At 44.0% G+C, this 11,848-nt stretch overlaps 1 protein-coding gene across 1 annotated transcript in view; it reads right to left on the bottom strand.

Moving 5' to 3' along the window:
- The window catches only part of LOC123987278 (calmodulin-binding transcription activator 1-like), a 49,271-nt gene extending 39,812 nt beyond the window's left edge, over window positions 1-9,459 (bottom strand). Inside the window, exons 1-3 of the mRNA XM_046076009.1 lie at window positions 9,431-9,459; window positions 7,256-7,351; window positions 2,421-2,524 (exon numbers count right to left, since the gene is read on the bottom strand). Of these exons, the coding sequence (XP_045931965.1) occupies window positions 2,421-2,524; window positions 7,256-7,351; window positions 9,431-9,455 (225 nt within the window). The 5' untranslated portion in view covers window positions 9,456-9,459. The remainder of the gene's footprint in view (window positions 1-2,420; window positions 2,525-7,255; window positions 7,352-9,430) is intronic.
- Between the last annotated feature and the right edge of the window lie 2,389 nt (window positions 9,460-11,848).

The raw sequence follows: 11,848 nt of genomic DNA on the forward strand, positions 1-11,848 counted from the left end.
CACAACAGCATGCAGAAACCCAACACCCAAACAGTGAGGATGAGGAAACACAAAACCAATTCTTGATTTTCTTATGCATAAGCATATGGAAATCAAGAGTTCTACAGAAAACCCACAAAAGTATACACATACATGCTCACCCAAACACAGAGTGTGAACTACACACAGCATAATTACTGGGCATTTTTTAACACACCATAAGTCGATAACACATCACCACAGTTCATGAGAAAAATCTAGACCAGAACAGTATTATACTTGAATGCACACAAACACACACACATATGGAGGGAATGCAACTAAATAAATAAATAGAGAGCTCCACATTTGACAGCTGACAGCTGATTAGACTGGAAATCCCACGTCAAAAAAATGATGTTTCGCTACAATATGTGTTTGAGGTACAAACCCTACATGTGTATAAAATTTGATGACCAATGATGATTTCAATTTCCAATATGCTGCTGATGAAAAATACTATACTACTTGCAATTTCTGCTATACAGACAGATAAAAATCAACAAACAGGGGGAAAAAATCAATTCGTTTGTTGCAGCAGCTACAAAATAATCGACCGCAATAACCTGGAGCTGTGCACATCCCTAACAGACACACTCACACACACACATGCATAGGCCGAAACACATACACAGATTTAAATACATACATGCACTAGACGCACAGCGAGCGTACACACAGCTGAAAGCACAGAGCCAACGGAGCAGCAGACACAATGGAGTGCTTAAGCATGCAGGAAACTTTATGCCTGGGTGGAAGAGGAGCTTTGAAGGAATCCGCTGAGGGACACCCAACCTCCCCCTGAACTGAGCCTATACCTCCATCACAGAGAGAGAACCATGGATAGAGAGAAGGGGGGGGATGAAAGATGAAGATAGAGAGGACTACATGGTAAGTTGTAAGGGAGATGGGTGGAGCGAAAAAGGGAAAGAGGGCAGGAGAGGGGGCAGCAACAATGTGCTTTGGTGTAGTTCCTTTGCATTGTGCACAATTGCTCTACGTTAGGCTGATGTGTGGAAGTCCCTAACCAGCAGTGGAACACACACACACACACACACACACACACTGCCTTTTCCTGTGAGCACACTGTTCAGTTGGTGCCATGCTTAACTCCCAATATGACCTTCATTGAGATGGATTGCATGAAAAATTTAATGACTTTCCTGAGAGAAAAACCACAGGCCAAATCAGCTTTGCATTGCATAACAATGCTGGACCTGGTAATCAATAACACAAACACACAAACACACATCCATAATGGAGTGCACAGCTCGCACATGGAGAAAATGTCTCAGCAGAGGCCAACCACATCACAATGGATAGCGCAAACCACCAGTGGAGAGCTGTGCAATGCATAAACAAGGAGCTATTGACGATAAATGCCTGCATCCATTTCCAGCCATCAAACACTTCCCTAAACTAACAGCTTAAGTCTGGAGCAACATGCAACTCTGAAGAGCTTTTCACACTCCAAATGTTTAACTCAGGGTTATCTGTGGCCCTGAGTAAAGTGTTACCCCAACCTAATTTGGCCCCATTTTACATTGTACCACTTAGCCCGCAGCACAATTTAAGTCATCTATTGTTCATGCTGCAAATATGATGCTAATTTTAGCCCAGAGCAGGGCAAACTCAGCCCTATATTAATGAGCGGTAGCCATGAGTTTGTGTGAAACCTTCAACGGTCAAAGCATGCTAAAAGTTCTAAAATGTGGTTAACATTAAGTAAAGTGAAGTGCAAAAAGCCCTCTAGTTACATTAACTCAACTCGCATGGTCACTGCTTGTGTTGTTCATACCTCACAGACAGCTTTTCATATTTTGCTCTTTTTTGTTTTGTTTTGGAGGACAACATTACACAATGTAACTAGAGCATCACATATAACACAAAGCAGGGGAAAAAAGCAACTTTGAGCAGAAATGTGCCACAAATTTAACAGCTTTCTGTGGTTGCATAGCAACAACGCTTGGTTTGGATAACAATCTTTATCCTACTGACCACAGGGTTTTTGAACCCAGTAAAACTCAGCAGTGGAAACATTCAATCTGTAGCCTCATTTCTTGTTTCTTAGCCTCTAAGCCCTATATAGTTTTAGACCCAGGAGCCCCTGATTCCCACACCTTAACCCGGAGTTGTTTGGATTACAAAGCGAAATAGACAGCTATACCCCAAATGTGATGTACAATCAGTAGGATTTTTTGGTTGTGAGCTCAGGTTGCTGTAAATTTTTTATTTCTTGATGTCACAGTTTTAGGGTCTCGTAATGAAAAGCTGCCATTGTGTTTGTTTACCTCCTCTTCATCTCTCAATTTGACATTAGCTGGAGATGAGTCACCAGCAAAGAAAACACAGTTTGTTTCACCGTCACGGATATTTCCCTCCTGAGTGTGTCTCGTTCTCACCTCGTTGGTGTTCCAGCGATGGCGCTCCTTGGGCAGAGAGGAACATTTGGGCAGACACTCTAGCAGCTTCTTAGGAAGGTAGATCTTCAACTGGCCAGGCTCATCTGGAAAGGAAGGGGGTGTGGGGGAGGTGGGGGGGAGGATAAAGGAAGATAAATGAGGGACGAGTAGGAAGAGGAGAGAAATTTCTCAGCAGGCAGAGACATTGTGAGAGGAGAATACCAACACCCAGCATCTCTGTGATCGGGATGAATTAAATAATAACAAACTTTCATTGTGCAGCATTTTTCATGGCTTGATGTGACCTAAAGCAAGTGAATTTGCACATAGATTTGCTCTGGCCTATGAAGGACATAAGCTTTAATTGATCCAGTACTTGATCTGGGATGACTTACTGGGATGTCTAAATTTTTGGCAGAGCAGTAAAAAGAGATCTCAGGCTGGTACTTTGTATGGATCAGTAATTATGTTATTCCAAATCAATGAAAGAGGAGAAAGCCAGGAAATTGCACTGCAACTATGTTTAATATTTCCACGTCATCTTCATATAAATGTCTCTTATTATATCTTATCCACTTATGGGTGATTCACAGTGATGTAGCGAGGTTGATAATCTTGTCGACCAAGGTACAGGGTACAAACAACAGCTAAGAGTGCAGTGCGCAGAGGAAGGTGCAGCACACTTATTTTTGGACGGCAGGTGGAGGTGCACAAAGCACCCGGGGCACAACTGGCAACAGATTTGGATTAAGAAGAAGCCATTATCATACATTATCAGTGCATTTGGGGTTTGTAACATTCATGGCCAATCACATGGGCATCTCTCATCCCCTTTAAAAGCAATGCGTTCCCCCACAGTGTTGTACAGACAGTTTGGTAATGGAGTAGAGGCTCCAGACTTGCTCCTCCTGAGAGTAAACTACCGGAGAGTCGCAAGTGCAAATGTACAGCAGACAAAGTGTTGCTATGGGGTTTAGTTTGAAGATGAAATCATGTTTCTGGACATACTGAAAGTCCCGGGAGCATCATGTTTCCAGCGCGTAATGATGCACTAGAATCATAATCATCCACATGCCAATCACAGGTCAGGTAACATAGGTTGGTAACCTTTCCCTCCTTTACATTACTGCCTGGAGATATAAGTCTGGAATATTATATATTTCTTATTATTGACAAATCCCATAAAAATACCAGAATCAACAATGAATTTATGCTACAAACAAGAATAGCCTATATAGCTTATTCCTCTCTGCCGTGGACCTCTTTTGCTTTCCAAAAATGCTTAGTTGTTCACATCAGAAAGCCACCCTGTTGCATTGGGTAACATATTTCTTCATTAGGATGAACATGGGTACAGCAGTTTATTTTGAGTCAATCCCACATACACTGTTACCTGCTGCTTTGAATACTCGTTAGAGCACCAAATCCAGAGCCGGAAGTACTATTTTAAATGTAATTATATATTGTGACTGGTGTTTAAAGTCTTTTAGCCACAGACAGGACAGAGAAGTATTTAAGTATTAAGAGACGGAATAACATATTGTTGGATTTAGTCTTTTCATGGGATTTGTTGACAATGACAAAAAATATAGCCAGCCTTATCTGTTAATTGAAAAAACTTTTTTTTCTCCAGTGTAATACGATATGTGGAGAATGTATAACAAAACAGGAAAGCACAACATGAATAATGGAGGTTTGTGTCATGTTGGAGTGAGCTATAAGAGTGTACCAACACCAAAGCTACAGTATATGATGCTGCTGGATTAAAACTGCCCCTACTGCTCCTCTCCTGCCACTGTCGTGCACCCGTCGTGCAAAAAATCCCACTGCGCCTCAGGAAAATCCCACTTCACCAGCGCATAGCGTCCACACAAAGATAGTGTTTGTGAGTGTGTGCCCAACGGGTGTGCTGCTCAGAAGTCAAAAAGAGCAAGCACTCAAAGGTTATTGATAAGCATTTGAGTAGAGGGCGTCCATTCATGACTCCCCTGGGAAGATAGGAATTATACTCTACCTGAGGGCAGATGACAGAGGGAGAGAAAAAGAGTGATAGGTGGGGTGGGAGGGTCTGAGCGAGAGACAGAAAGAGGTAGAGACACTATGAGCCAGAGAGAGACAGAAGAATAAAAAAAAACTTGAGGATCAAAAGAGAAGATTTAGAAAGTACGAAACCTGCAAGGACAAGAGATGGAACAAGGTAACACAAAGACGCAAAGAGAAAAAAGTACTGTAGCGGGACAGGAGTGGGCTCTATGTGTGTGTGCTCCAGTGAGTGTGTTGGTGTCTGAGCATGTGTGTGTTTGTGTCAGTAGGAAGAGTGTTCAGGCACGTATGCTCCCCCTAATCAATTATGCATTTATTAATAGAAGGCCTGAGAAGACAAAATTTCAAACAGCTGAACGGTGCAGCAGCTTAGTTAAACAGCTGAATGGTGCAGCTTAGTTAAAGCCTAATTTCTTTTTTAGCAGCACTCCAGCCTCTCTGCTATGAATGCCAATCAGCGTTTAAACCCCACCCCTCCTGGCTATAACCCCCTACCCTCCCCCTGCTGTTCTGAAGAATTCTCATCAGAGCCTCGCCTTTGAAATGTACCAGAACCACCACATCAAACAAGCCCAATGCACATGCGTAGGCACACACACAAACACCCGCATGCACATGCACGCTCACACATGCAAACAGACACACACATACACACACAGGGTCTGCCGATCAAAGAACGAACATCACAGTATTTGTCCCAGAGTGGTGTTTCTTTACCAGTGACCTTGGTACCGAAATCCCTTTCAAAGCACACCTTCATGGGCACGAACATCTTAACCTATCGTCACGTTTACTCTCCCCGCTGACGAGGAATGGAAGACAAAACTTTGCAGATTTGTTGAATGCTGATGAGCTTTTACACCCCAAAGGGTTGTATCTTGTATTTCTAACAATCCTGAACCAGAGAATGCGTCCCTGTTTTAAGAAATTCAGCCTGGGAACTGTCGCAATCGTCTTTTCCATCTGTTCCAAATGGCTCTCAGTGGAGCTGTACTATGGTGTGACATGGGGCAAAAACTTCTCTTTTGTCTCTGGCTACCCAGGAAAATGAACCACCCTGAGACACGGGGAAAACACATCTAAATATGGAAATTCGGCATTGCTCACATTCATATTTGTATTTCAAATAATAAAACCGTTTCAATCCCTGCATTGCTTCATGCGTCCCTCAGCAGCAAGCCACAAATTCTGGCTGTACATAGATCACTCACTCAGTTGCTAATCTAGTAAAAAGAGTCCATAAGAGTGACAAAGCCTGAATGCTAATGTGGAACTGCTGGCTCATTAAGTCATATAGAGGTATTCATGCTAAAAAGTAAAAATGTTCGACCAAAGTGAAACATTGCTTTGGTAGCCTATCAAATGCCATAATTTAGACTGGAATCACACAGAAGGGCAGCCTCCGACTGATGAATATTTTACCTCATAAAACTGTCATCTCCATATTTAACACAGAAACAAGCCAATGCCCTTGTGAGATGGCTGTCAGTTAATTATAAAACTCTCCTCAGTAAAGAGAGAGGAAAATGCTCCAAATGCAACTCTTAACTCTCCCGCTACTGATATTAGGAGGCGTCGGGGGAAATTTTCACATTTTCCCCCTTTTCGCGATGAAATTAATGTGACAGAAAGAAAGGCTCATTGCACAGAAGCTAGATAGAGGGTTGGGAGGGAGGGCAGGGGGGAGAGCCAGGGCAGGGAGAAGAAAGGGGGGAGCATAGCATGGGATAAGCGAGAATGCAGGGGGGGTGAGAGCAATGGGCAGAGGTGGGTGTGGGTGTGGGGTGGAGTGAGAGATGGGCGTGCATGCTAATTTTATCATTCTGCTGATAAACTTTTCCTCCAGTAATCCTCCAGCTGGGACGTGAGAACAGATAGGAGACAGGGATCGGCTCGGGAAGTCTCAGCTCATATTAAACAGCCGTCCCAAACAGAACTCTCTGTTCTATGTTATTGTTTTTCAGATTTTCTGTAAATTCTTTATTTGCTATTTTTTTGACAGTCTTGTTGCCTCTCATCCCTCTTAACAAAATAAGAGGGTCTGGTGCAGGTATGAGGCCATCTGCTCCCTTTGAAATGAAAAAGGGGGGGAGTTTGCACATACCTTCCCCCTCTATACCCATAACCCCCACCAGCACCTCACTAAGCAGCGTGTCTGCCTGCTCCTCCTCACATCTGTTTACTTTCCTCCAATTTGTCTCTCTAACATACACGCACACACATGGAGGCAGAGACATGCGCCTGCATCATGTCCTCTGAAATCAATAACCAATCAAAACAATCATTGCCTTTATAGTCCTTCTAACACACCGCAGCAGTCACACACATGCCCACTCACACGCATACAAGACCACGGGGCGACCCAGATTACACACTCCATCTCACCTCTAGTTTAACCAGGCCCATTGAGGATTATAAATACATAATGTCATGTGTACAGATTAGGTATGACAATAAACTCCTGATAGCCAAAGTAAGCTGGCCTTCTCTATGACTATGTGCAGTAGTGTGTGTGCGTGCCCACTAATACTGTACTGACATGCATGAATAAACATGATGTGTAACAGAGCTGAATTGGAACGACGTCTCAGCAGAGAGAGTGTGTGTTTGTTGTGTGTGTGCGTGTGTGTGTAAGTGTGATCTGTTACAGAGCAGATGAGAAGGAGACCTCAGTTCCCGCATCACATCATTCTGCCAGAAGGCTTTTATACTTGCTCCCAGAGTCACCCTACGCTACAGACAAATGTGCGCGCACACGCACAAAGAATGTGAAGTGTTTGTGTGTCTCTTACTGTTGGCGTCAGTGTCGTCACTCTTGGGAGGGGTGTGTCCTGTGTAACCAACAGCGATCCTGACCATTCGCTCTGGATTTCTTATCTTCTTCAGTCCTAGAAAGAGAGAAAGGCAGCAAGACAAAGACATATTTAGGAGAAGCTCCAGACTTTGGTTTCCTTGGCAGTCGCACACCTCACCTCATTCTTCCTCCTCTAAAGCCCAGAAACAAAAACTCCAAGCGATATGCATGTGGGCTGATCCATTTTCTGATCCACTAACTTGTATCCATTGTGTCCCCTGATCGATTGGCCACAGTAGATTCGCTGCCTCCATGTGTGTGACTAACTTGTACCCAGTTTTAGTTTCTCTCTTCTCTCATGATTTCTGTTTCCCTGACCACTGTTGCTATGATACAAAGTAGACCAACCGGCACAGAGGGAGATGGTCTTCCACGCTATATGGTGGATGTTGTTCTCATGCCCACTAGTGTACTCGCACACACATCTGCCAGGAGACGGGATAGCTGTCTCCTGCCTTCGTTGCCCCTGCGATTCACTTGGCCTTCATTCAGCACGGCTTTGGCTCGTAAATTATTATGTCCTCCATACACGTAACACTCACATGGACAGAAACCTGTCATTCTGTGAACACGCGAGTCTGTCTGTGTGTGTGCGTGTGTATGTACAATACGGGCAGGGGGATGGTTTTATACTTCAGTGGTACATAGCCTGCTGATCGGCCCATGGGCCATCTGTCTCATCTACATGTTCTTGTGTTTTCACGCAACGGGTCTCTCAACCCACGGCCTTTCCCTTTGCCTCTGGCTAAACTCTGCATGCTTGCCTACAAGATTGTGTGTATGCCTGTGTCGCCTGCACGCTTGAAAATGTGGTTCACAAATGCATGACACTACTGGTGTAGTACAAGTTATCCAAAAATTGCCCGTTTAGAAAATAATGTTGCTCGGCATCGCTCCCTAGTGGAGAGAAGGTCAAAGACTCCTCCTGTCATTTTCAGTATCACTTTGCTGAGGAAAAACATCAGAAGAATCGATTAAGAACAGTCTAATAATAAAGCTGATGTCTACAGCAACATTTGTGCTGTATGTCATTTTATCTCTTAAGGTGCTGAGGAACTGCGTGTCATCCGTAACAACACATTCAGCTGTTGTGTTTACTGGCTGGACGGGGATGTGTGATATTTTAAATGCAGAAAAGAAAAGGGTACTTAGAGCAGAGTGACATAGGGGGGATGTTTATAAACAAACGTCAAACACACTGAGTAAGGAATAAAGATTTCATTAACTCATGAGTTGAGATGGAGATAATATTGGCATTGTGCTTTTTGGTCATCCTTTAAATAATTCATGAATGAAAGAATAACAGTGTGTGTGACTATAATGACCCCAGGAGTTTAGCTGAGGTAGTAAAAATGTAAACTAGATCCATACATGATATGACCTAAAACTGACATCCCCCCCCCCCCCCCCCCCCCCCCCCCCCCCCCCCCCCCCCCCCCCCCCCCCCCCCCCTTTCTCCTCCTCCTCTTCCTCCCTCACCAAATTCAGCCGATTCTCACCTTCACAGCCTTCGCAACCATAAGCACACACATCAACACCAAATGAACACCAAATGAACACAAACATGAACACACACACACACACCAATACTGGATTGTGACTAAATAAATGCACATCGGGTCTGGGATGTTGCCTGCCTGTCCGGGAAGGAAATCTACGATTCACTGGATTATTTTATGCTTAAAGAGAGAGAGAGAGATAAACACACACACACATACACAGAAAGCATCTGAATTCCTTCAGCGTGAACCACTCTCGTCCTCTCTCATCCCCATCCCTTTTATGCTAAACGCTTTAAAAGCACTCATACACCAGCTACTCAGGGGGAAACGCTGGCAAGCACTGGACGGTGAAAAACTACCCTATCCCGACTCGCTCAGAGCCCACCGACAGGACAACTCTCCTTCCGTTATTTATATGCTGTCGGTTAACCGTGCTCCACACAGTCGCTGGTTCAGCACCAGCGTCGCTGTTTTCGGGACGGGCTGGAAGAAAGGGAAAGCCCTGCCGTTATCTCTCTCCCGCTCTATGACTCCGTCCCTTCATCGCCTAGTCTGAACCCCGAATAGCGGGACTCTGCCACCTCAAATAAAAACCGTTATTTCTCTCTTACCTTCCGGCTTGTTTTCGGCAGCCATTTCCCCTCCGCCGCGCGCCTCATCCCTCCTCCTCCTCCTCTTCCTCCTCCTCCTCCTCCTCGACTCGACCTAGTGGTGGTGGAGGTGGTGGTGGAGGGGTGGGGGTGGACCACGCGCGTGCACAGAGAGGACAGCTCAAGGAGGGGGCGGGGCTGAGAAGAAGGGATGGGGGTGGGGGGGAAGCGAGCCTGCCGCGTTCAGCGAGACTATTGGTCCAAACGGTGAAGACTGACAGCGGGGATCCGTGATGGTGACTCGCGGAATTCTCCATCCCTCCGTTTATACCTCCGTTTGCCCCGCCCCCCCCCTCCCCCCCTACGTACACGCGCACTCCTCCTCGCTCCCTCTCTCCTCTCACGTCACCGAGCGACGTCTGTATTCGAGGACACCTTGACAGCCTCCCACAGCATCATCATCATGCTCATCATCGTCTTCTCACACACGCACACGCGCGTAAACCTACACACACAAACACGGTACGCGCGCGCACACACACACGCTGATACAAAGGCGCGCGCTCATTTCTTCACACGCAAACCCAGTGGGCTGTTGAGAAAATGCGATGTAAGGTCGCGTCCCACCATGAATTATGAACTCCTCTCGAATCTAAATGAAAAGAGCCGCCTGTGAGAGACTTTTCAGACGCGCGGTTTGGGTTTTGAGTTCAGTTCATGGTGCTGTCTTTCTGCTGTGGTGCTGGAGCTCGCGGTGCTGAAAGGACAGCTCCACGCGCCTACACAGGCTGTGCGCACCTGCTTTCTTTGAGCCGTGTTATTGAATTTGAGTGACGATCAGGTCAGGTGAAAACTTACAGGATCAAATGAAAAACATGCCATTCGTCTCTTCTTGCTGTTGCATATTTTGGCTGTATAGCAGGAAACCGTGGTCTCATTGCTGTAATATCCCTAAGGGAAGTTAAGTTTATAACGAGCCTATCACAATAATATCACTGATAGCCTACTACCGGTTTATACGCTTTACCCCTCTAAATAGTGCGGCTTAACCGGGACCATTCTTGTTTCAAACCCACACTGTCACTCGGTGCTTCAGGGTAGAATATCGTCTTTGCACCAAAGCCTTGTGTTTGCCAGAGACAATCCTCTCCCGTAGACACGCTTCACTGAAAACTGAGGTTCTGAATGGTTCGTCTTCAGCTATGTGTAGGCTTTGCGTCACCTCTGAGAGGCACACAAGGTTCCTGGCATCGACAGAGTTCAAGAAGGATGCAAGACGATAAGGAACATGATATGTAGCCATAAAAAAACCCAGATCGATTTAATTTAACCCGCTTGTAGTTGTCCCGTGCATGTTGATGTATGCACAAACAAGATAATTGTCATTTCATATGAATAAAGCAGTAGCCTACAATTAATGGAGCTTTTTCTTTACAACTTTTAAATCAAACTATATATAAATATAGTACTAATCTCTTATTAGGCTATATCACTTCAGTATCCTATAATTTTGAGCTATCTGTAGCCTACTTTACTCAAGTATTTCCAATGTATGACAAATAATTTAGAATGGTCTAATAATAAACTGATGTCCACAGGAAATATTCAGCACCTTGTGTCATTTTAGCTCTGAAGCTGATGTGTCTTATTCATAACAACACAATACTGTAGCCTACTTTTTACTCCACTACATTCATCTGACAGCAGTTATTGGTAGCCTACTTGTTGGATTAAATTTTTCATCCAAAACATAGAATGGACATCTAAAATAATATACATGTTTATAGATTAAGCAACCTAACAGTATTTGTATTTGCTCCACCATGACTAGCAACAACATTAAAAGGCAGCCTATGTGATGATGCATCAGTAAGAACATCCTAAAAGGTGATTGGTGGAAGATGGTTTCAGGTCCTTTACTAAAATAAAATATTATATGCATACATAATAAGCATGGCAGGCTATGCATTCAAAAAGTTTATCAGCAAAGTATTATCAGAATATCTTCAGCATCCTGTCAGTGTTATTTCATTTATGATGTTTCTGAATTATAATTACTGTTGCATTACCATGTGAGCAGCATTTTAATATGTTGGCCCATAGGAAGCGAATTTAGTTTCATTTAGTAGTTCAAATAAAAATGCATAGTCTACTTTTCTATAACCTGATATGTTTTGTTTGTTAAAATCTGAGTATGCAAAATAACTACAGCTGTCAGATAAATGTAGGAGTAAACAGTGCAATATTTCCTACAGAAATACAGTGGAGTATAAGTATAAAGTAAGTAAATAATGACTGCATAATGACAAACTACTTTATTTGTAGGCTTATTGAGTACATTGTATCACATACAGTCTATGATGTAGGCTACCAGATTGGTGGGGGGGGGGGGGGGGTTCATTAGATCACAAAAATTATTTCTATTTTAATTTTTGGGAT

This window comes from Micropterus dolomieu, linkage group LG18 (assembly GCF_021292245.1).
Source record: "Micropterus dolomieu isolate WLL.071019.BEF.003 ecotype Adirondacks linkage group LG18, ASM2129224v1, whole genome shotgun sequence".
Taxonomy (NCBI): domain Eukaryota; kingdom Metazoa; phylum Chordata; class Actinopteri; order Centrarchiformes; family Centrarchidae; genus Micropterus; species Micropterus dolomieu.